Raw genomic sequence first — 25,209 nt, 5'->3', positions numbered from 1 at the left:
GATAATGTAATTATATAGTTGGTTACTATTTTAATAATGATTAAATAGTTAAGATACCAATGATAGACTCATGTTCAATAACTAGAATATGGAAGAAGTGTATAAATATGCTGAAAATAGCCTCCCCCCAAAACTGGCAGAGGGCCCCCCCCACCTCTTCGAAAGCACCCATCCACAAAAACAAAAGTCAGACTCTCCAGATGTAAGAACTGTGTGGACAGCAGCATGTCCCATGCTGCTTCCCAGCCCGTCTTGCCCTCATCCCTCCAGAGGGAAGCAGGTGCTTCCTGCCTCTAGATGTCACTCTCCACCATCTTTTCTTTCTCTCCTTCTATTTTTCTTTCTCCAAGATCCTGCAATTTTTTTTTTAAATTCCTTTCTGATCTCTTTCCGGCCATGTGCGATTGCAGTTTCCTCTGGGCGTCCATTTCACCAGTCTGAAATTAATCAGCAGAGAGAGGGAGAGAGAGAAAAGGGGGGAGAACCCCCCCTTGTCATCTTGATCCCCAAGCAGAAGCAGAGCAGCAGCCCCCAGGAATTCACACCAATACTCCCTCGCCAGGATCTGCAGGCGGAGAGGAGAACTGCAGCCCCCGGGCTTCCTGACTGTGATCTGCTGGAGCAGGGGGAACCCCACATCCTCCAGATTCCCTGCCAGAAATCTAGTGGACCAACCCCTCTTCATTCCTCCCCAGGATCCGCAGGAAAAGCCATCAGCAGACCGCCTGTCCCTCCTCCCCTCCAGCCCTCCCCTCCCCCAGTTTGGAGGAGGTTGCTCCTTGCTGGCTGAGGGGGAATTCTCTGGATCTGGCTGGACAGCCTTTTTTACTTTGCACCATCTGGGCTTCTTTCCTCCATCTCTTCCACAGCTGACAGTAAAACCCAGCCTCGCAGAGCTCTACAAGGGGCTTTTCCTCCATGCCACCCTGCAGCACCAACAGCTCCAGCTCCCATGCGTGGATTGTGTGGGTTTTGTGTGTGTAAAGGGGCTGCTGTAATTTCAGCCTCCTGGACCTGCCCTGGTTGGATTATTTTTTACAGCTCTGATTTGAAAAGCAGCCATCAAGCCTTCCTGCCTGCCTGATCTTTGACTGCTGCAGCTGCAGCTGTATTATAGCAGGGAAGCCTCATTCCTGGGTTGCAGAGAGAGAAGGTTGCAGGATCCTTCAATCCCACCCCCTTCCTCTTTCCACAGCTCTGAGGAGAGTCCTGGCTCTTTGCAGCATATGTGGTGGAAGCCAGCACTAGGAGCCACTGCAGCAAAGGAAGCACTTGTCTCGGGTGATTTGGGGGAAAGGAATTGAAAATAAGAGGGTAGATTTTGTTTCTGAGGGTCTTGGCTTCATTTCCCAAAGGCTCGTTCCTTTCATGCATGACACAGATCCTGCTGTGTGATTCCTTCAGGCGATGGCCATGCAGTAAAGATGTCAGTGTCCAGGGTGAACAGTGTCAATGGGTTTTTGGAGGACTCCAGGATGGAGGTTGGGGACATGGGGAGGATCCTCAGGAGTTTGGAAATTGGGACCGTGCTGACCTTGTTCTACCAAAAAAAGTCCCAGAGGCCAGAGAGGAGGACGTTTCAGGTGAAGCTGGAGACCAGGCAGATCATTTGGAGCCGGACGCCTGAGAAAGTGGAAGGAGACAGTGAGTATATTCCGCATCGCGGCGTGAACCAAGAAAATGTCTGTCTCTAAAGCTGACAAATGCCTCTCACTAGGGGAGCTGGGCTTGGTGCAGCTCAGTCCAAGATTCCAGGAACATCCAAGCTGACTGCACTGGCTTGTAAATCTCTGTGGGGAGGCAGCCTGGCCTAGTGGATTGGGAACCTGGGAACTCCCCTATCCTAGTTCTGGCTGGGCTCTGCCAGTGACTTGCTGCATGGCTGTCGGCAAGTCTCTAGATCCGAGCCTGTAAAATGGGGATGGTGGCTGTTGAGAGGGTTCACGGGTTAACCGTAGTAAAGCTCTTTGAACAGTGCTATTCGTGTGTTATGTTTCATCCATCGCCGTGGTGATGGCGGTTTAATGGTCGGTCGCAGCACCTTTATTCTAGGGACTGGTACTAACTTTACTGGAGGTCTCAACCATGTGCCCAGGGATCGTTTCGCTAGCCACAGAGAAGCAGCAACCTCTGGAGCGGAATGTGGCATCTGTTTCGCCGCAACAGCCAGTGAAGAAGAATGCAGCATGGAAGTGCAGGGGGATTTAGATCAGGAGCATGGAAGTGCAGGGGGATTTAGATCAGGAGCATGGAAGTGCAGGGGGATTTAGATCAGGAGCATGTAGTTACTTGCGCAGGGAGGTGGCCAGGACACCAGGATTAACCCTTCCTCCCTGACAAAAAGCACCAGGCGATCATGAATAATCACAAATGGTCGTGCCCTTTGTTTACGTCGCATCCTAAAGAGGTCTCATCCGGCAGCCCTCTGTCTCCCAGCACCAGCCCGGGGCGCTGGTTCTGTGCGGGGGAAGAGCACCACCTACTCCGCCGGCAACCCACCACTTCCTGCAGCGGCCCGAGTTTGTCCCTTGGAGGTTTTCCACCCGCGCCGTGACCGAGCCCAGCCCCGTTTAGCACATTGTGCCTGAGCAGATGACAGCGTGAAGGGGGTGGGCTCCTCTTTTCACCGGCCTCCCATTTATTTTTTCAATAAGTTCCCTGCAGTTATCATGCTGTTTTCTCTCTGGTCTCACTCAGCCACCACAATCCCCAGCCTCTCCCTTGGCAGCTCCACGCTCTTACAGCCTGCAGAGCACATGCGGCCACTCTGTTATCTCTGCCTTTCTGATTGCCCTTGGCGTCCCTGCTGCAATCCCCCTGACGATAATGGAGCTGACAGGGGTGAGCGGGCGGTGTTTTCCTGCTTTGCCTCGTTTATGCCCTTCCCTGTGCTTTAACCCATCCTTCTTCTTTCTAGTCCCTTCCACTCTGCTTGCCCTCTCATCTTGGTGGGGGGATACTCTCAGCTCAGCATGGGCGGATTCACTCTCGTAGTGAGTGTTACTGCTCCTGGGGAATTGTGTGGCTCCTGCTAGAAGATAATACGTGTTCATCTGCCTTCCGTGTGTTGCTTACTCAGGGTCTACTTCATCAGCGGCAGAAGAGGGAGGTATTTTCCCTCTGTCATGCTTTAAATGGCCAATCCCATCCCTTATTCTTGAGAAGTGGTTGCAGCCAGCCATGATTTTACACAGGAAACCAGCACATGGTTATGAAGATAACACTAACCCTCCACAGGGAAAGCCCCACTGGGTATGGAGTCCCTTTAACGTGCAGTTATCCTCTGAAAAGTGGCTGTGGAAGAATGATCCCTCCGTACGCAGCAGATCTGCTCCCCCTGGGTATATCAAAGGCAGAGCTACTTGCTTTCGTGACAAAAATTAAGTGTTTACTACTTTTACTCCTATCAGCCCTTTAGACCCAACACAGCTCTGGGAGAGGGAGCTGGAGTCATGCATCATCAACAGGACTGTTTACATTTCAGTTGCAGGGTCAACTGTGCATCTTCATTGCTTTCATATCCTGCCCTTAGTTATATCTTTATAACCCTATTGCCTTCAATGGGGTTGCACAGGTATAACTGAAGGCATAATTTGAAAACAGTGAAATTAGACAGGTGTGAGGACAAAATTTAGCCTGAAGAGTCATTATCACAGCTGATGATGCATGAACCAAAAAGAACCCAGCTTGACACTCAGATCCCAGGACAGTAGATAGAAAAACATTTTTTTACTTGGAAATGTATAGGATTTGTTCTGGACTCACTGAGAGATGATAAATATGGATTCCTTTTTATGGTGATTTTTGAGCGCAGAGATGTGCGCTAATGGTCAATTGGATATTTACAAAATGATGCAACATTTAACAGATCAAAGTGCTGTGCTGTGCAAACACTAATTAATCCACCCATAAACCAGCCATAGGTGGTACGTAAGTAATAATAACCCAAGTTTATTAATGGCGAAACAGGTACAGAAAGACTTGGACCTTAACTTTTCAAAGTGTCCAATAATTTTGGGTGCCCAACTTGAGACATGTAGAGTGAAATCCTGGCCCCACTGAAGTCAATGGGAGTTTTGCCCTTGACTTCAATGGAGCCAACATTTCCCCCCAAGAATCTCACTTTCAGAGATGCTGAAAACCTACAATCCTAAATAAAGTCAATGGGAACTTTTAGCCTTTGTTTGCCAGAAGCTGGAAGTGGACGACAGGGAATGGGTCACTTGATGATGGCCTGTTCTGTTCATTCCCTCTGGGGCACCTGGCATTGGCCACTGTCGGAAGACAGGATACTGCGCTGGATGGACCATTGGTCTGACCCAGTCTGGCCGCTCTTATGTTATGTTAACTGCAGGTGCACTACTCCTCTGTAAACCAGGCCTAAAGTGTCTCAAGTTGGGCACTCAAAATGAGTGGATACATTTGAAAATATGAGTCTAAGTGACTTGCTCATGGTTACCCAGAAAGCCTGTAGCAGAGCTTGGAATAAAACCCAGAAGCTCCAGGGAAACAGAGCTTTGCTCAGACCTTTAGACCACTCAGCCTCTCTAGAAATCTAGGAAGTTGCTGATTGTTACTGTAAGGGTTTCACTGAATTTTGAAGGTTGATAAGAAACAGATGGGAATGTCAGTAGTTCATAGACCCTTGGAAAATGAGAACGTCCTGCTTGTTATGCATTTGAATTCAGCCCACCATTTTCCCCCTCCATTAGGGAACTCTTATGTATTCTAGATTGCCTCTCCTAAAGATCTTGCATCCCGTGTAAATAGCCCTCTGCTCTGTAACAGGCTGAGTAATGGTGTAATCATCATTATAATAATAGTAGTGCCCAAAGGCCTCACACACCATCTCTTCTGGGATTTATTTTACTATCTCGGTGGATTAATCTGGTATCAGACCGCAATGTGCTGGCCAGATTGCTCTTGTCTTAATAGGATGGTGTTCTTCGCTTCTTGTCCCAAACTGTTGAGGCCGTGCTGTATGTTGTTAAATATATGCCATATTACATCCCAGAGGTGGCTCCCTTTCTTTGAGGGGTGAACTAATTCCAATATGTAAAGCTTCTAAAGCCTGTTGGGATCCTTCTGAATAGAGGGTGGTGTACATAAGATTATTAACATTAGTGCAGGTATAATGGGATCTATGCTTGTCAGTACCTGTAGAATTTGTAAAGGAAACTCATAAGAGTTCATGGGAAAACAGATTCTGTGATGTGTTTCTATAGAGGCTCCACTTTAGTTCAGTGTTCATTAGCTTGCTCATTATGTTAGTGTCACCTAATTTACTAACCCTACTATAGATCATATGTTGTGCATGGGAGGTATGTATACGTAGGACATGTGTGGTTATATGGGTGTATGCCTATGTACAGCCTGGGTGTTTGAGTGTGTGTTAGGATGTGACAGCATTTGGTTATATATAGGCTGACAGTGTATTTTCGGTGTAGGTGTCAATTGATGGTCCCTTCTGGCCTTAAACTCTATGAATCTCTGTTTCCAGGTGAGCACGTCTGTTACATTAGGACTCTAACATTAACAGAGCTTAGCACTTACATGGTATTTTATATCTTCAGAGCACTTTACAAACATTAAGTCATGATGCTTGGGAGAGACTGTGCTGACCCCTCCTTAGCCTTCAGATTCCTCCAGCACTTGGCTTTTTTTTGAACTCCAGTCTCGCTTTTTGAATCTGTCCTGCCTTGTTTCCAATCAGTCTGAGAACCCCTCTTTGTCCATGGGTTTTATCCCACTGAATGACGCCCTCAGTGTCTGATACAAATTGATCCCCCACCTCCAGCTGGGAGATGTGGAAGGAATTGCCATCACTAAAACCAGTGAGTCCCTAACTTTTGAAATGGGAGCAAGAGGGTGAGTTGGAGACTAACAAGGCCATGAAAGAACCACAGCCTGCTCCATTTGATTTTCCAGAATAATTCTTTGCCTGTCATTAAGACCTTGTCTACACTTGTTGCAGTGTGTAGGGTATGCTGGAGCCTTTCCCCACTGTCTTCCGCTGCCAGAGCCTTTCCCTGCTGCCAGAGCCTTTCACTGCGGCGGGGCAAGGCTCCAGCAGCAGGGAGGCAGCCGGACACTAGACTGCTAAAAATAGCAGCATAGACAATGGAGGCGCTGTTTGGGGACGTGGAGAGCCATGTAGGGTATATACTCTAAGGTTCTGGCATGTCTTTACTTGTCTAAACAGTGCCTTGCTGTCTACACAGCTATTGATACCCGTACTTTGGGGGAGTGCAGTGTAGGTATTCTGCAAGCTGCCATAAATGTTGACATTGTCTAAGAGTGTCTTCCCTTTCAGGGTCTCAAAGCACTTTGCAGCTGATCCCAGGGCCCTCCTGGGAGGTGAGTGAGAAGCGTTAGCCCCCCTACACATAGGGTGTGAGAGACTTAGTCAAGGTCACACAGCGAGTCGGTGTCAGAGTCCAGAATCGAACCCAGCTCCTCCGGAATCCCAGCCCTCCACACTAGTCACATGGTCACACAGTCTGCATATCAGGCTTCCGAACAGCCTTCTCTCGATTGCCATGTAGGTGAGATGTCAGGAAAGAAGTACCAAATAGAGACTCTTGCATCTGCTTGGCCAGCTGTTGGTAGCTTGACTGTGTTCTAGCACTGAAGCAGTGATTTACGACACTGATGCTGTTGCTTCAGTTGTCAAAAACAGGGACCCTAGCGCAATCTACTGCTGCCCATGCTATAAAAGGCCCATTTCTGTTCTGACGAGCATTTGGAAAGCCCTTCGTAGCACAGGTTTCACCCATATGGAACGGATTAATCACAAACTTCCAATATCCCACTGCTGTTACCTGGACCATGAGCAACTATCAGACCTAAGCAACTTTACTTGGAAAATGTGGGAGAAAATTAAATATCCAGTACCCTTCTCTGAATTGGTAGCTGGTAACCTCCTGTCTCTCCTGTTCAAACAAACATATGCATCCCCTTACCACACAAAGAATGGGATTACTGTCTGTCTGTGCACAGTAAAGATCCTTCCCTGTTTGCTTGCTTGTATGTGGGCAGTGTTGTCTAGTGATTAGAGGAAAGTACAGAATCAGGCTTCCCAGATTCAATTCCCAGCATTGCCAGTGACTTTCATGTGACCAGTGGGCAAGTCACTTATCCTTTCTATGTCTCAATGTTCCCATCTATACAATGGGGGCAGTAAAATGCGCCTCACAGGGACAGCTGTCATCTTGATCATTTTAACAAATTCCTCTTACATGATGACCTGTCATTGGCCCCTAAAGTGATGCTGGGACATGTGAACTTCCCATGAGATGACCCCAGGAGAAAAGGGAAGATCTCACCACTCTTAAGAGAGATGGCAATCCCAGGGCAGCTGCTCAGCTTAAGGAACGTTTGCAGAACACTTGAGCTTGAGATGAAAGAAGCCGCATGTTATTCCCTGCATACAGAATAGGTAACTGCCCTATGGACAGTGGAACTTCTACTGATTTTGCTTATGGCTCGGGTCCTATTTTACAGGAACTATTGGCATCAGTGTTATCGTGGAAACCAGGGGGATGGTGGGCCCAAGCCCACCTATAGCTAAAGGCCCTCCCCCTTAGCTAGGCCACAAGTAATGGCGGGGGACAGCGGATGAAAAAACAGGGGAGGGAGTGGGTTCAGAGGGTAATAATGAGGGATCCAGAGGGGGACACCAATCAGAGAACCCCAGACAGCGCCCACTGCTCTTCAGAGGCATCTAGGGAGTCAGCAGACACCACCCAGAGGAATTCTGCTCGGATGTGTGGCGGTACAAGGGACTGGAAATAGACCGCGCAGTCACTGAGCGTCACCCCCCGTACACAATCCAGCTTCCTTCTCCTGGTATGATGGACGGCCGACTTGGCCAGCGCCAGGAGGAGACTAATGAGGAGGTTTCATGACTTTGTGGGGCCACGGATGGTGACATCAGTGTAGAGAGGCAGTGCCCTTTCTGATTTGGTACAGTTTTTTAAGATCCCGATGTGCTTTCCTCACCATCAACAGTGGAAAAATAGTCCCGCCCTGCTGTTGAGAGACATAGGGAGTGTCTGCTGTTATGAGGAAGTTACAGCATCAAGTTTTGGCAGAGGAGCTCAGGGAGCCAACACGATTTATCTACCTAAGCACACACCTTGCAAGGCCACTGATCCATGTGCTTAGGTCTCCCATTCCAAAGCAGGTGAAACAGTCGTACATCTTCAGCCAAGTGAATTTGTATAATCCAGATCATTTTTAGTTTATAAAAAGGGAATTGGAACAACTGGGTAGGGGCCTTGCTGGCTCCCCTTTGCATTTAGTCCCAGCTCCATGCCTTAGAGCCAAGCATGCCGTTGCAAATAAAGCAGGACTGTCCTCAGGCACTGCTACAGAGAAAGGGATTAGGGCTCCAAATCTCCCCATCACGCTTATTTCACTATGGTTACCCTGACTCACTGCTGTGTGCAGAGTATATTTAATCGTTGGAAAGTTCAATTCTCTAGTTGTCACAATGGCTTCCTGCTTGCACAGTCAGGGCTATTTAAATAGTTTTATTTCTTATGGATGTTGCCAAGATCTCGTTCCCTCCCCTTTCAGTCCCATCCTGGCACTTTTAAATCTACCATCAATATGGTGATCAACTTGTAAAGGAATGAATGAGGCATCTTGTAGGCCACCTGATGAATTTTTTAACTGGATAAGCAGGCATAGCAGCGCGGCTGTGTATGGAAATAAAGGCATGCTTTAAAGCAGAAGACTCTTTGCTATTGTAGACTAATTACATGGTCAGTTAACCAAGACGGAACTCATGCTGTTTCTTATAATATAAATGAGTCCATGTGCTTCCACATGTCTGGGGCTTCAAGCCTCAGCTGTGCCTAAGTTGTCCCAAAGCAATCAGCCATCAACCACGAGGAAACATGGAGAATAAGAAGCTCAGCGAGAGTAGTGGAGGTACCACCAGGTCCTAGGGTCTCCCTGCTTTCACAAGTTAAGTAAGACTAGATCTGGTAGGCACTTGGATGAGAGACCTAAATAAATCCAGAGTGCAGCAGAAAGTGGTGTTGGCAACTCTAGCGTTAATTTGGCTAAGCATGTGTACCAGGGTACAATCCAGACTGCATAGCTGTGTCACCCCTGTAACCTGGGGTGCCCTTTACAATGCCTTGCCGCTGTAGCCTCCAGCCTGGACGGCTCACAAACAGTTCTCCAGCATGTAAGTCACTCCCAGCTATGTCTGTGTGTGTGCTGCAGCCAGCCAGCCACACCTTGGTTCGTGCCAGCCTTGGTTATGCCGCAGGGTGACTCCAGCACCCCCCTAGATCCAGAGCTTTCCCCAGAAATATATGTCCTGAACTGCCCAGCCCTCTCCTGGACAGGACAAATACACGGAGAAAATCCCTCAGGGTTCCATACCTTTACCTTGCAGACACGCTATTTAAAGGGGGCCCTGTTGCTAGCCCGTTTAAAAAACGAGAGTTTCAGGTTGATGATGTCCTTTTAAACAGAAGAGACACAATAAACCGTGAGAAGACACCATAAAAAACACTCTCCTGGGCAGCAATGGTGGGGCGCTAAACCTACAAGGAAATTAACTGTAAAGCAGTTACCTCTGAAATTAACCTCTTGCTGTTAGCTTGGAGGATTTCCCAGGAGGACTTCTGCTGCGCACAACTGAGCACCCCTCCATCACTGCCAGGAATCCAGGAGTTAAATTGTTGCACAACAAGAGTACTTGTGGCACCTTAGAGACTAACAAATTTATTTGGGCATAAGCTTTCATGGGCGAAAACCCACTTCATCAGATGCATGGAGTGAATTCCAACACCACTTTCTGCTGCATCTGATGAAGTGGGTTTTAGCCCATGAAAGCTTATGCCCAAATAAATTTGTTAGTCTCTAAGATGCCACAAGGACTCCACGTTGTTTTTGCTGATACAGACTAACACGGCTACCACTCTGAAACCTCTCAACAAGAGTACTGGCTTTTTTTATACAAACAATGAGTTCTGTATTGCACAGAATTATGGGCCAAATTCTTAGTCACGGAGCTGATCCCACCAGAGATGGAGATTGCTGATCCAAGAGCCCCATCCCTACTGCAGGGCTTTGTTCGCCTTTTCCACTGTCCCCTTTGGGCTCGGTGTTCCTCTCAGTACTCAGCCTCCTTCTCCCCTTGGTTACTGGGGTTTATGCTCCCTCCCAGTGACACTGGAGGGTAGCCCAGTCCCATCCTCTGCCCTGAGCCTCATACAGAGGAGCAGCCATCTATTCTGGCCCTAAAACCCACTCCAGCCCAGGACTGCTTCCTACCCAGCTTGTTGGGTTCACAGGCTTCTTCCCTAGCCCCAGAGCTTAATTTGTGCCAGGGCTGCGCCCCGGCACCTCTAGGCTTGGCAGTTCATAGCCCTGGCACCTCTGGGCTTGCTGCATCCATTATTAATGTAAACAAATTGATGGAGCCCTGGCACCTCCTTCATTACAAGTTAAGCACGGCCTATTGCTGCTACTGGTTAGGTCTCCCCAAGCACAACACAGTCCACAGCTCCCAGCTTCTATCTAGGAAGGTGTCCCACTGGTCTTGCTTCAGTGGGCCCCATCTGGATTCTTGGCCCAACTTCATCTGCACAGGGAGCTCTGCTAGTCCCGTTCCAGCTACTCTTCCCCAGGGCAACTGTCATTCTACTGAGAGTGGATTGCACTCTCAGCAAATTTGCGGATGATACTAAACTAGGAGGAGTGGTAGATATGCTGGAGGGCAGGGATAGGATACAGAGGGACCTAGACAAATTGGAGGATTGGGCCAAAAGAAATCTGATGAGGTTCAATAAGGATAAGTGCAGGGTCCTAGTGATGGTTCTAGACTATTCTCAGTGGTAGAAGAGGACAGGACAAGGAGTAATGGTCTCAAGTTGCAGTGGGGGAGGTTTAGGTTGGATATTAGGAAAAACTTTTTCACCAGGAGGGTGGTGAAACACTGGAATGCGTTACCTAGGGAGGTGGTAGAATCTCCTTCCTTAGAAGTTTTTAAGGTCAGGCTTGACAAAGCCCTGGCTGGGATGATTTAATTGGGGATTGGTCCTGCTTTGAGCAGGGGGTTGGACTAGATGACCTCCTGAGGTCCCTTCCAACCCTGATATTCTATGATTCTATGATTCTACTCCTCTCTGTGGAGAATTAGGTCCTGATCTTTCTCAGGCTAAGAGAGAGGAATGGGGTGGGGGGGGGGAAGCCCCTTTTTATAGCAGGTGCTACTTCCAGCATGCAGTCACATGACCCTCAATCACCTGACCCAGGAGCAGGTCAGAGCTGGGGCTTGAGGTTCACAGCCCACCCTGCCACACTAGCATTTTTAAAAGAGTTGGAGGAACTTTCCTGAGGGTTGGGAAGTGGCAAAAACAGTCCCCTGTATTAGAGAAAGAATGGGTCATGACAGACAAGCCAGAGAACTATAGATCCATGAGTTAACATCAGCTAGGCATAGTTACCAATCCATGAAGGCTATGAACAGGGACATTTGGAGTGGGGCAGAGGGAAGCGGCTTTTAACTCTTCGGAAATACATTGGAACAAGAGGATTTTCTTCTTTCTTTTTTTGATGAGGTAGAATGGGGGTGGAGGAGCGGGAGCATAAAATCCTGGCTAAAAATAGGGCAGGTTAGAATCTCTGCTTGGAAACAGTCTTGCAGGATGTGGTGGGAGAATGTCTCAAAAAGGCTGGTTTGGTTAACAGGCCACTGGGAAGATTAAAATCATGTATTTAAAGTAATTCTCCTCCCACTCCCAACTAATAATACTTTAGAGCATTTTAGAGAGTTCTCAAATTGTGGAGCCCACTCCAGCAGGTCACAGGATGAAGCATGTTGAGAGGCAAGCAGTGCAGGACTGGGTTATTGGGAAGGAATCTGACTGTGCAAGAGGATCTCTCATTACAGGATCTGCTTGTCTTACACAACAGCCCATAGAATGAAAAAGCTGGAGAACCAGGAGGTTAGACTGTTCAACTAGGAAGGATTTTTTAAATCTAGTTTGCTTTTTCCCTGTTGCTGCTGGTGGTTTGTTTCAATCAGCTGGGACAGTGAAACTCCGCTAGTCAGTTTCACCTTTGTTTCTAGTCTGTTTCTAGTCAGTTTCACTTTCTGGTTCTCCTGCAATAGCTCAGTGCTGTTTCAAGTATAATGCTTAAATCCAGAAAAACACAAAACCAAAAACTGTATTTCAATTAATTCTTTTAATTCACAATCACACTCCTAGTCAGACAGTTTTGTGAGCCACTTTTTTTACAAAAAGAAAAGGAGTACTTGTGGCACCTTAGAGACTAACCAATTTATTTGAGCATAAGCTTTCGTGAGCTACAGCTCACTTCATCGGATGCATACTGTGGAAAGTACAGAAGACGTTTTTATACACACAAACCATGAAAAAATGGGTGATTATCACTACAAAAGGTTGAATGCTGAAAATGGCCCACCTTGATTATCATACACATTGTAAGGAGAGTGATCACTTTACATAAGCTATTACCAGCAGGAGAGTGGGGTGGGGGGAGAGAAAACCTTTTGTAGTGATAATCACCCATTTTTTCATGGTTTGTGTGTATAAAAACGTCTTCTGTACTTTCCACAGTATGCATCCGATGAAGTGAGCTGTAGCTCACGAAAGCTTATGCTCAAATAAATTGGTTAGTCTCTAAGGTGCCACAAGTACTCCTTTTCTTTTTGCAAATACAGACTAACACGGCTGTTACTCTGAAACTTTTTTTACACAAACCCGGAATGCTGGGCTTCCTCCTGCTGACAGTCTCTTTAACAGCAGCCAGTTTCAAATCAGGCACAGAAGGTCACATGTAACAGGCCTGCTAGGGTTTGCTGAGAACATTACGGCGAGGACAAACAAGGGAAAGTCAGTGGGTTTCGTGGGCTTAAATTTTCAGTAAGCATTTAATAATAATTATTCATGTTAGCAATTAGGATTGTCTTGCTAATTATTACTAGAACTTACATGCCTGCTAACTTTTGATATCTATAAATAGGGACATCTGGGAGGAAAAACAGAGATGTGTTTTAACTTCCCTGAACCAGGAGGAAATTTTTAATTTCATGTTCAGTAAGGATTCCCTGAGCATAGAAAGGAGATGGATCACCCCCCTCCCATGCAGAACGGAGGTGCAGCTAGCTTCTCAGCAGCATCCTCACTGTCACCCAACTTCTGCAAGTGGGGAGGTCTCAGGCTGAGGCAGCAAGGGTTTTCATATCATCCACAGAGGCCCAGCCACAGCTGTGCCCAGGGAGAAGAGGATTCCAGTCAGAGCAATTACTTCTGGCTGCTTTGCATTGAGGTTTTCTCCTAATGGATAAAGGAAGCTCTCTGGTCCTTTTGGTGTTGATAAAAGCAGCAGGTCAGGCCTTTTACAATGGCTGGTCCAATATTACCCCATATGTAAGCCATGTTGTGTATATATTTAAAGCACTCTTTGTAATGTACTGGATCCCATTAGAAGAGAAAGGGATGTTTACAGCTGGAACTGGATTCCTGGATGTTTTAATAGCTGGGACCCTTGAGACAACATAGGGGGGAGTTGGAGACATATTTCTGACATGATCTCTGAAAATCCAATGCAGATGTTGGTTTCCAGGAAATTGAGAATGGTATCGTACTGTGGGGATATGCAGCTCTGGGTACAGAAAAAGAGATGAGGCTAGCTCTGTTTATTCACACCTAGCTTGTCTCATTATTTATTATTATTTATTTCTTATTACGATAGGATCTAGAGGCCCCATTTGAGATTGAAACCTGATCATGCTGGGCACTGTACAAACACTTAATAACAGACAGCACATCCTTAACTGTGCCCCCATAGGGTTTCCAGCACTTCCTTTCTCAAACTTCCCTCCTCCCACTCCCATGTGGTCTGTAGTGTGTGATGGTTGGGCCGTTTGTGAAGTCTGTGTCCCTGGGTGGACGAGAAGAGGTTATGTATGTACCGTTAGGTGGCTTAGGTTTTCATTTCTTTGCCTTGGTGGTTCTGTGGTAGGTGTGTTGTGTGTAGACCAGCCTTAACTGATTCATACTGCGGCAATTTGTTTGAGTTCATCCCTCTTGCCCTGCAGTCTGATCCCCAGGATTTTGTCCAGTTTTAAAGGATATAGGGGCTGGGGCTGGAGAGACTGTTCCACAGCCAAACATTGGCTCTGTGAGAAGGTTTGATCTGATATTGGAGAGTTTTCCTAAAGCTATCACAGGGCTGTCAGCCCCAAGCTGAGTTCAAAACTTAGGAGTCAGGCTCCAAAAAATCATGAGATTGGCTTAAAAATCATGACATTAAACAAAAGGATTGCTCTTTGTGTTCGTCCTCTGGGATCTGAACCATCAGGGGACACTTGGGTCACAGTTTCAAGCCTTTCACACAACCAAGAGGGCTAGAAACTTGCTTATTTTAAACCATGAAAGCTGGGAGTCTCACATCATCACATGCCGCCAGGAGCTGGAGCTTCACGAAAGCCACCAAATATTGCGAGACTTGTGAGACTATCATGAGAGTTGGCAGTAGTGTAAATAATATGCCCCAGTCCCAGAACAGCTTCCGTATGAGGAGAGATTTAAAAGGACTTTTCAGCTTGGAAAAGAGATGACTTAGGGGGAATATAACAGAAGTCTATACAATCATGACTGGTGTGGAGAAAGTAAATAGGGAAGTGTTATTTACTCCTTCTCACAACACAAGAACTAGGGGCCACCAAATGAAATGAATAGGCAGCAGGTTTAAAACAAACAAAAGGAAGTATTTCTTCACACAAGGCACAGTCAACCTGTGGAACTCCTTGCCAGAGGGTGTTGTGAAGGCCAAGTCTATTACCGGGTTCAAAAAAGAACTAGATAAGTTCATGGAGGATAGGTCCATCAATGGCTATTAGCCAGAATGGGCAGGGATGGTGTCCCTAGCCTTTGTTTGCCAGAAGCTGAGAATGGGCAACAGGGGATGGGTCACTTGGTGATTACCTGTTCTGTTCATTCCCTCTGAACCACCTGGCATTGGCCACTGTTGGAAGACAGGATACTGGGCTAGATGGACCTTTGGTCTGACCCAGGACGGCCGGTCTTATGTTCTTATGTTATGTTCTTATTATGTTCAGTCGAGCTCAATTTCCCTTCCTAGATTCCATCCTGTTGCTCCTAGATACACCCCTTTTAATTATGCTGAGTATTTCCTCTCTTTAGTGCTTACATCCCTCATATGTTTCAGGACTGTAATTCTCTCCCCTTCAGTTATCATACTGTTTCTCTTACTCTTTCTTCATAAGCCAACACTTCACTCCCTTATCATTTTTGTGAAACGTTGTACTGGACAACATCAGCAGTGTAACAGTTTGCAAAAAAAAGCAAGCATCATTCTGGGATGTATTAGCAGGAGTGTTATAAGCAAGACACAAGAAGTAATTCTTCCACTCTACTCTGCGCTGATTAGGCCTCAACTGGAGTATTGTGTTCAGTTCTGGGCACCACATTTCAGGAAAGATGTGGACAAATTGGAGAAAGTCCAGAGAGGAGCAACAAAAATGATTAAAAGTCTAGAAAACATGACCTATGAGGGAAGATTGAAAAAACTGGGTTTGTTTAGTCTGGAGAAGAAAAGATTGAGTGGGGACACGATAACAGTTTTCAAATACATAAAAGGTTGGTACAAGGAGGAGGAAGAAAAATTGTTCTTGTTAACCTCTGAGGACAGGACAAGAAGCAATGGGCTTAAATTGCAGCAAGGGTGGTTTAGGTTGGACATTAGGAAAAACTTCCTAACTGTCAGAGTGGTTAAGCACTGGAATAAATTGGCTAGGGAGGTTGTGGAATCTCTGTCACTGGAGATTTTTAAGAGCAGGTTAGACACCTGTCAGGGATGGTCTAGATCAGTGGTTCTCAACCCACAGCTCGTGGGCCGCTTCAGGCCCAATCAGGACACCTCTGCGGTCCATGTGACATCCTCAGGGCCATACAGGAAGTATCGGATATGGCCCACAATGGTAACTAGGTTGAGAACCACTGTCTAGATAATACTTAGTCCTGCCTTGAGTGCAGGCGACGGGACTAGATGACCCCTCGAGATCCCTTCCAGTCCTATTCTACAATCTGCAGGAGACTGTGCCATGCACAAAGATAGTCCAGTGGTTAAGGTGTTAGCCTGATACTTCTGGGGCCTGGATTTGAGTCCCGGCTTCGCCACAGACTTCCTATGTGACCTTAGGCAAATCACTTAGGGGCAGCTCCTCAAAGATTTTTGAGCACCTAACTCCCATTGATTTCAATGGGTTTTAGGCACTGACATATCTTTGAGCATCTGGGTCTTAGTCTCCACTTTCCCACCTCACAAGGGTGTGTGAGGATAAATACATTAATGACTGTATGCTCCAAAGATGGGGCTCAGATAAGTACCTAAGACGGGGAAGTGATAGATTTTTAGTTTTTCACTTAATTCCCTGGGATCCTAATATCACCTCAGATTATTAAATCCAAATGAGCGTAAAAACAAAACCAGTCGACTTTCCATCATTCTTGATGTTTGTAGATTTCCCCCGCATCATTCATCTTAGAAAGCAATGCTGATCTGATTCCCTTTTAAGCCCCAATCCTGCAATCAGATCCATGTGAGCACTGCGGTTCTCCCACACAAATCCAGTGGTACCTTCAGTTTCTGGTTATCATGCCCTAATATAACAACCGCCATTTTGAGCATCACCAGGAATTGAATCTGGTGCCTCCAGACCTAAAGCATGAACCTCTCCAACCTGAGCTGTCAAACTAAAGCCCCTAGGTAGGAATTTTTCACGGAATCACAACCTCTGTGGATCAGACACTGAGGGGGATGTACAACACACGGACAATGACGCTGGCACAAGGCTGGTCGATTTTGGGTTCCCAACAACAAATGTTTAAGGTAAAAAAATAAAAAGGAGAGCAAACCCTGTGTTCCTTGATTTTTTTTACTAATTAACGAAATAATCATTTGATTCATACTACAGCCATTTTTATTTGTTACTTCAAGTAAAGTTTGAGCTGCAAATACTGCACAAAATCACCAGTGTCCTTTGGAGAGTCTCTTACAGGAAAAATAATCTTGTATGTCTCCAAATTTCCCTGAATGTAACTCAACGCTGACATGGGGTATTCATTAGGCTGTCTCTCTCTTGGACACACTCCGCATATTGATAGCTCATCCCATCCAAAAGGCAAACAAGCCACAGGTTTAGGTCCTCTCCATTCTCCCTGGTGCATTGGCTCCATAACAGCGAGACATGGTGGCTCCGTGTTAGCAGCACAAAGATCTTCGTATGGGGCTAAACAAATAAACTGCTGGCTTTCAGCAATGGTGTGTTGTGAGCGCGACGGCTCCTGATGGTGGGCTATTCAGTGACTAGCTCTGTGTTTTGAACTACCTCTTAAGTTAAGCTCTAATAGCAGGGGGGCTGTAGGTCAGGATAGAGGTGCATTGGCAGGGCTGTGTGTGAGGGGAGGGCCCCAGCCGAAATAGCAGGGGAGGTTGTGGGTCAGGTTCCAGGTTCGTGGGCACTAAAACTCAACACATTTTAAAGGAAAAATCTCAGACTCCCCCCATGTTTGTGAGTCATAAAATCCTAGACGGTAGAGACTGAAAAACCTCTGTGGGCTTGATCCTGTACTCACTGAAGTGAACGGCAAAGCTCCCATTGACTTGAATGGTGCAGAATCAGGGCCCACGTCCCCTTTTATTATTTGCTAGTCCTCACAGGTGTGTGCAGTTCCTCCCAATTTAATACTATCAGTGAATGTCACTAATTCAACATGAAAAGGAGTACTTGTGGCACCTTAGAGACTAACCAATTTATTTGAGCATAAGCGTTCGTGAGCTACAGCTCACTTCATCACTGCATCCAATGAAGTGAGCTGTAGCTCACGAAAGCTCATGCTCAAATAAATTGGTTAGTCTCTAAGGTGCCACAAGTACTCCTTTTCTTTTTGCGAATACAGACTAACACGGCTGTTACTCTGAAACCTAATTCAACATGCTAATTTCCCACGTCTTCAAGACCATCTTTGTAACAATGCAATTTGAAAGGCTCTACGTTGCCAAGTCTTTCTTGTCCTTATAAATTTGATGCTCTTTCCTAATTTCCTGGGATTTAAAAATAAAAACCAGGATTTTGACAGATTACAAATAATAGCATCAGTGCTTCATCTAGGCAGGAATGGAGAAACCACAGATGCAGATGCCATAGCAAACCAGAAAGTGCGCTGCACAGAGCTTAGAATGAGCAGATTCTAGCTAAACTGTGGTAGTAAACCTCAGCATTGGCATTAGCCACATGTTGTCACTTCCAGTGTGTGTGGGGGGTGGAATAGAAATTTGATCTACCATATGCTCAAAGAGTGCCCTTTTATGGAGTAGGAACAGGCAGCGAAAATAACACACTCACACTCCAAACCTTCCTCACAAAACTGGAACTGAAACATTTTAGAGGTATGTGGTGTACTTCCCCACCTGCCTCTCCCAATCTCATTGTTTTTCAGTCACTTTTAATTAACCATGTTTATTACTGCGGTGCCTAAGGGCCAGCCAAGAATGGGGCCCCATTGTGCTAGGTACTGTGCAAACACAGAGTCCATGTGAGACAGTCTGTGTCCCAAAAAGTGTATACTGTAAATAGAGAAGACAGACACAGGGTCAGAGAAGAGGTAGAACACGCATTCTTGTGGCTTGCTGAACTTCTGGGTTCTGGACAGGATGAAAAGCAAAGATACCACAATAGAAGCTTGCACCCTACCTTGCTCAAAAGAGCTTATTATTAGGGCTGTCGATTAATCGCAGTTAACTCACGCAATTAACTCAAAAAAATTAATTGCAATTTAAAAAATTAATCGCGATTAATCGCAGTTTTAATTGCACTGTTAAACAATAGAATACCAATTGAAATTTATTAAATATTTTGGATGTTTTTCTACATTTTCATATACATTATATTCCGTGTTGTAATTGAAATCAAAGTGTATTTTTTTTATTACAAATATTTGCACTGTAAAAATGATAAACAAAAGAAATAGCGAAAACAACGAGGAGACCTTGTGGCACCTTAGAGACTAACAAATTTATTTGGGCATAAGCTTTTGTGGGCTAGAACCCACTTCATCAGATTCATGGAGTGGAAAATACAGGAGGAGGTATAAATACATGATAAGATGGGAGTTGCCTTATCAAGTGTGAGGTCAGTCTAATGAGACAATTCAATTAACAGTAGGATACCAAGGGAGGAAAAATAACTTTTGTAGTGGTAATGAGAGTGGCGCATTTCAAACAGTTGACAAGAAGGTGTGAGTAACAGTAGGGGGAAATTAGTATGGGGGAAATTAGGTTTAGGTTTTGTAATGACCCAACCACTCCCAGTCTTTATTCAGGCCTAATTTGATGGTGTCCAGTTTGCAAATTAATTCCAGTTCTGCAGTTTCACGTTGGAGTCTGTTTTTGAAGTTTTTTTGTTGAAGAATTGCCACTTTTAGGTCTGTTATTGAGTGACCAGGGAGATTGAAGCATTCTCCTACTGGTTTTTGAATGTTATAATTCCTGATATCAGATCTGTGTCCATTTATTCTTTTGCGTAGAGACTGTCCAGTTTGGCCAATGTACATGGCAGAGTGGCATTGCTGGCACATGATGGCATTTGAAATGGGCCACTCTCATTACCACTACAAAAGTTATTTTTTCTCCCTTGGTATCCTACTGTTAATTGAATTGTGTCGTTAGACTGACCTTACACTTGGTAAGGCAACTCTCATCTTTTCATGTGTTTATACCTGCTCCCGTATTTTCCTCTCCATGAATCTGATGAAGTGGATTCTAGCCCACAAAAGCTTATGCCCAAATAAATTTGTTAGTCTCTAAGGCGCCATAAGGACTCCTCGTTGTTTTTGCTGTTAGAGACTAACACGGCTACAACTCTAAAAGAAATAGTATTTTTCAGTTCACCTCATACAAGTACTGTACTGCAATCTCTTTGTCGTGAAAGTGCAATTTACAAATGTAGATTTTTTTTGTTACATAATCTCACTCAAAAACAAAACAATGTAAAACTTCAGAGCCTACAAGTCCACTCAGTCCTACTTCTTGTTCAGCCAATCGCTAAGACAAACAAGTTTGTTTACATTTACAGGCGATAATGCTGCCCTCTTCTTATTTACAATGTCACCAGAAAGTGAGAACAGGCTTTTGCATGGCACTTTTGTAGCCGGCATTGCAAGGTATTTACATGCCAGATATGCTAAACAATCCTATGGCCCTTCATGCTTCAGTCACCATTCCAGAGGACATGCTTCCGTGCTGATGACACTTGTAAAAAAAATAATGCGTTAATTAAATTTGTGACTGAACTCCTTGGGGGAGAATTGTATGTCTCCTGCACTGTGTTTTACCCACATTCTGCCATATATTTCATGTTCTAGCAGTCTCGGGTGATGACCCAGCACATGTTCCTTTTAAGAACACTTTCACTGTAGATTTCACAAAATGCAAAGAAGGTACCAATGTGAGATTTCTAACCAACCCAAGGTTTAAGAATCTGAAGTGCCTTCCAAAATCTGAGAGGGACGGGGTGTGGAGCATGCTTTCAGAAGTCTTAAAAGAGCAGCACTTTGATATGGAAACTACAGAACCCGAACCACCAAAAAAGAAAATCAACCTTCTGCTGGTGGGATCTGACTCAGATGATGAAATGATCATGCATTGGTCTGCACTGCTTTGGATTGTTTTTGAGCAGAACCTGACATTAACATGGATGCATGTCCCCTAGAATGGTGTTTGAAGCATGAAGGGACATATGAATCTATAGCACATCTAGCACGTAAATATCCTGCAACGCCGGCTACAAAAGTGCCATGCGAACACCTGTTCTCACTTTCAGGTGACATCGTAAACAAGAAGTGGGGCAGCACTATCTCCTGAAAATGAAAACAAACTTGTTTGTCTTAGTGATTGGCTGAATAAGAAGTAGGACTGAGTGGACTTGCAGGCTCTGAAGTTTTACGTTGTTTTATGTTTGAATGGAGTTTTTTGTACATAATTCTACATTTGTAAGTTCAGCTTTCATGATAAAGCGATTGCACTACAGTACTTGTATTAGGTGAATTGAAAATATTATTTGTTTTGTTTTTTTACAGTGCAAATACTTGTAATCAAAAATAAATATAAAGTGAGCACTGTACACTTTGTATTTTGTGTTGTCATTAAAATCAATATATTTGAAAACGTAGAAAACATCCAAAAATATTTTTAAAAATGGTATCCTATTATTAACAGTGCAATTAATCAAGTGATTAATCGTGATTAATTTTTTTAATCGCTTGGCAGCCCTACTTATCTAAATCTACTGTAAGAGCAACCATCTCCAGCTCTTTCGATCTGTCCCCACTCATCCATCCTGAAGCCTCCAGATCTTGGTTTGGTTCATCAGTTCTGTTTGATCTGGCAATCCCTGCTGGAGAATATAGAACCGAATCAACACTGTTTTACAGTCACTTTTATTACCATGACTCTCCTTGAATCCTGATGAAATTAATAATAATTAAGGGTGATTTGGGACTATCCCGATGGCTTTGTGGGGCGGAGGAAGGAGCTGTCTGTTTGGGAGGCACACAGATGGTGATGGGCACAGTATGAGAAAATAGGTAAATCGATCACCACCCTTATTGAAAGGTCCTGTGGAAGGGGATGGACACTTACAACCTTTCGGCAGGGTTTTGGAATCTCCTGACGAATTTTACAGAAAATACTATTCCTTCTGTGGAATCTCACAAGATGGCTCCAAAAGGTGGGAATCATCTGTTCTATAGCATTTTAGAGTAATGTCAACAAAATCCAGTTACATTTCTTTAGAACCCTCTTGGTTCCATGCCTGTCACACCGCACAGGACTTTTCCATGGGGAAAATGCAGTTTGGTTTAAACTGCTAAAACAGCAGTCTCTTTCCCTTCCCTAGTTCACTCAATCTCTTCTATCTCCACCCACCTCTTCCCCTCTCTAAAGCAGGGACTTGTCTTCTGACCAGGCAGAAGCTCATGCATTGGTGATGAGCTGGGGGCTTTCAGATCTCTAGTGCCCCCACCTTAAGTAGACACCCCAGCAGCCTGTCCTCGACTGTCCCCTGAAATGATCCCCCACCCAGAGCTGCCACATGTTATTTCTGCCTTGGATCTTTGCTGCATAGTGCTGATAGGGAATGTGGGAAGTCGCTGTCCTGCGCTGGGAACTGGCCTTGCCTGGCCTATGTGTGGGTGGATTTCCACTTTCCAGGTGGTCTCTGGGATGCACGCTGGGTTTGCAGGCCTGCAGAATAGGATCACAAGAGGGGAACCTGCAGCACGAATGGCCCCATTGTCTGCGGAGGGTGGGGGGTGGGGGTCAAGTTTCAGATGTCCTGAACAGCATGTCTTGTTTTGCAGTCAGTCTCGGTCAAGTACAAACGGCTGTGTTTAGTGTCAGGGATTTTGTTGCTTGATCTGGGCGTGAGCAATGGCCCCACTGGAACCATGCTCAGCAGGTACCCTGACGTTCAGTGCTGTGCACTTTAAGGGGCCTGAAAGTGAACAAAAGGTGCTTTGAAATTGCTCGTGTGTGGCTTTCATTCCAAAGAAGTTTTGCATCAGTGGATGGAGAGGTGTGAGCAGCAGAGACAGGGTTAGGTCCCAGAATGGTGCTTGCACTTTGTATCCTGCTTTCTTTCACCCTTCTCTAGCTCTCTCTCTCCCATTCTGATTCTCTCCCTCCTTTGATTATCTGCTATCTGTTACTATTTTCACTGAGACGCTCCTCTCTTCCTTTTGCAGAGGTTGTCTCGGTTCTGATGCTTTCCAGTCATGCATTAAGCAACATGACTAATATCTGCCACGTGTGATTCACTGATCCTCTCCCCACCAGGCCAGGCGCATGATGACTAAACTGCTGGACGGGCCACCATCTTCTCTCCCTTATAGGAGGTTCCAATTCCCCATCCCACCTTGTGTTTATTTGTGCTGGTCTCCAGATGTCGGAAGAACCAGCTTAAGAAGTTATCCTTCTTCCCGGTGACCCATTCCTCTGTAGAACAGAAAAGCTGGGACAGCCCAAAATGACCCAACATGACTATATAGAGTAGGGGTGGCCAAACTTACGGACCGTCCGAACCGCATACAACAATCTTCAGATGTTCGAGAACCAGGGCGCACCTGCTGGGGCTCGGGGCTTCACCCTGTGGGAGGTACCTGCCGGGGCTCAGGGCTTTAGCCCCGCTCTTGCTAAAGCCCCGAGCCACAGCAGACATGCCCTGTGTGGCTAAAGCCCCAAGCCCCCCCCCTCCTGGGAAGAAGCTGGAGGTGACATAGGGGGGCACATGAGATCACGTGCCACCTCCCCACCCCCCAGTTTTTGCCAGGGTTTGCTGGATCCGCTCTGACACATGATGCTGCCAGGCCCCCTCCCTGCACAGCAGCTGCTGGAGCAGTGAAGCTGGGAGCCGTGGCCGTGGGGAGAGGCACCAGCAAACAGCTGGGAGCTGCAGGGAGGGCCGCGACTTTTGCTGCTGCCTCTCCCCGTGGAGCTAAAGCAGCGGCCCCCTTGCAGCTCGCAGCTGTTTGCCGCTGCCTCTCCATGCAGAACTAACACCTGGGAGCTGCAGGGAGGGGCCTCTGAGGGCAAGAGGGGATGTGTGTGCCTGGGGGTGTGTGACTCAAGCTGTTGGGGGGGCAACCTTTAAATTGTGCCCCCCGCTCTCAGCAGGCACCAGTTGCCTCTGGCAGAAGCTCCTAGCCTCACCACCCCGCCGCAGGGCAGAAGCCCCGAGCTTCCTCCCCCACCAGTCTGGTAGGTGGAGAATGGGGGGAGCATGGGGGGCGCCACAAGTCACACTTTAACTGTAAAAGAGCTGCATGCGGCTCACAAGCCGCAGTTTGGCCACCCCAGATCTAGAGCAAGGACCTCTGAACTGCTCAGCTGAAGGGCATGGGCAGTGCGTGAACCTCTGGCTGAGGGAGGCTACCCCCTCAGCCCCACCCCTTCTGCCCAAGGCCCCGCCCCTTCCACGCGCCCTGGAACCCACAGCCCCCCCACCATGGCTGCCGCCCCCCCCCCAGGCTGGCTAGTGCCCGCAAGCCCTCCAGCCCCAGAGCGCGGGGAGGGAGAGCATGCGGCACCGCTGCAGCCTCCCCAGCCCCAGGAAGGTGGGCAGCGTGACCCCAGCCTCTGGAGCCCAGCGGTGCCGCCGAAGTGGGGCCCTGGGGGTGGAGTGTGGGTGGGGCCACGCCTGGCTGTTTGGGGAGGCTGAAGGGGCTGCATTGGTGACTTGTGGGAAGCCTGCTTGCTCTCTACATCCACTCTCATATACAGATGCTGCCCGTGGGCACTCCAGGGCTCAGGATTTTCGCTCCTCTCTCCAGACACATACATACAATCCCGTAGATGCACACAGGCACGCTCCGAGTTAGGGAGGTACACACACAAAGGCACGGACACAGTCACACCCACACACAAACACCCCTGAGGACACAAGAACATCCCCACGTGATGCTGGGAAGCTGAGGGTCTGGATAACTAACACAGTGACACATAGAGAAGTCCATTCCTGACCCCTCCCAGGCCTGGCCCCCTGCCCACTCAAGCTGCCCCCATACCTGCCACTGTGTCACAAACCCAGCTGGAGCATTGCTGGAAATTCCCCGGGAAATGACCCATTTCCTGCTCGCTCCTACAGCACAATAACCTCGCGCTAGCTGTCTCTTTCCACGTAGCGCTGATTGTTTCTCGTTAATGGCAGGCTTTGCCAGACAAAGGGCCCCCAAGTTGTTTTCCTCCTGTGGCAGTTATCGCACATCCTGAGGGCTCTTCCGAGGTTCATCACCATGCCGGCTGGCCCCTCTGGGAAGCACCCTTCACAGCCTGAGATGCATTGAGTGTCCAGGAGAGGGGGCTTTCTTCCCCTTTGGTCTCTTGCCCGCCCTTGTCATAATGTCACCCACAGCCTCTGACCGCTCTTCCTGTGTGCCAGGGCTGCACCTTCTCCCCTGCTAGAAGGCAAGGCCATGAGCAGGGCACCGGGAGAACTCTGAAGAAACACTGGAGAAGGAGAGTGGAAGTTACAAGATTTTGCCAGTAAGGGCCGCAGCCTTGAGCTGCACCAACCCCTAGCCCTTGGAATCAGGTTCCACTACGCCAGCAACAGGCCCAGAATCATAGAAGTGAGAG

The 25,209-nt window shown here is 46.8% G+C and overlaps 1 protein-coding gene across 2 annotated transcripts in view; it reads left to right on the top strand.

Annotated features, from left to right (window-relative positions):
- Positions 1-407: 407 nt before the first annotated feature.
- Positions 408-25,209, top strand: part of LOC141982047 (1-phosphatidylinositol 4,5-bisphosphate phosphodiesterase gamma-1-like) — a 77,499-nt gene continuing 52,697 nt past the window's right edge. The window contains exon 1 of one of the 2 annotated variants that reach the window (XM_074943727.1): positions 408-1,644. In XM_074943727.1, the coding sequence (XP_074799828.1) occupies positions 1,425-1,644 (220 nt within the window). In that variant the 5' untranslated portion in view covers positions 408-1,424. The remainder of the gene's footprint in view (positions 1,645-25,209) is intronic. The other variant, XM_074943728.1, reaches the window with a different exon arrangement.

Source organism: Natator depressus, chromosome 2 (genome assembly GCF_965152275.1).
Source record: "Natator depressus isolate rNatDep1 chromosome 2, rNatDep2.hap1, whole genome shotgun sequence".
NCBI classification, from domain to species: Eukaryota; Metazoa; Chordata; order Testudines; family Cheloniidae; genus Natator; species Natator depressus.
Note: the sequence above shows the minus strand (reverse complement) of the source record. Positions and strands in the feature narration are given on the sequence as shown.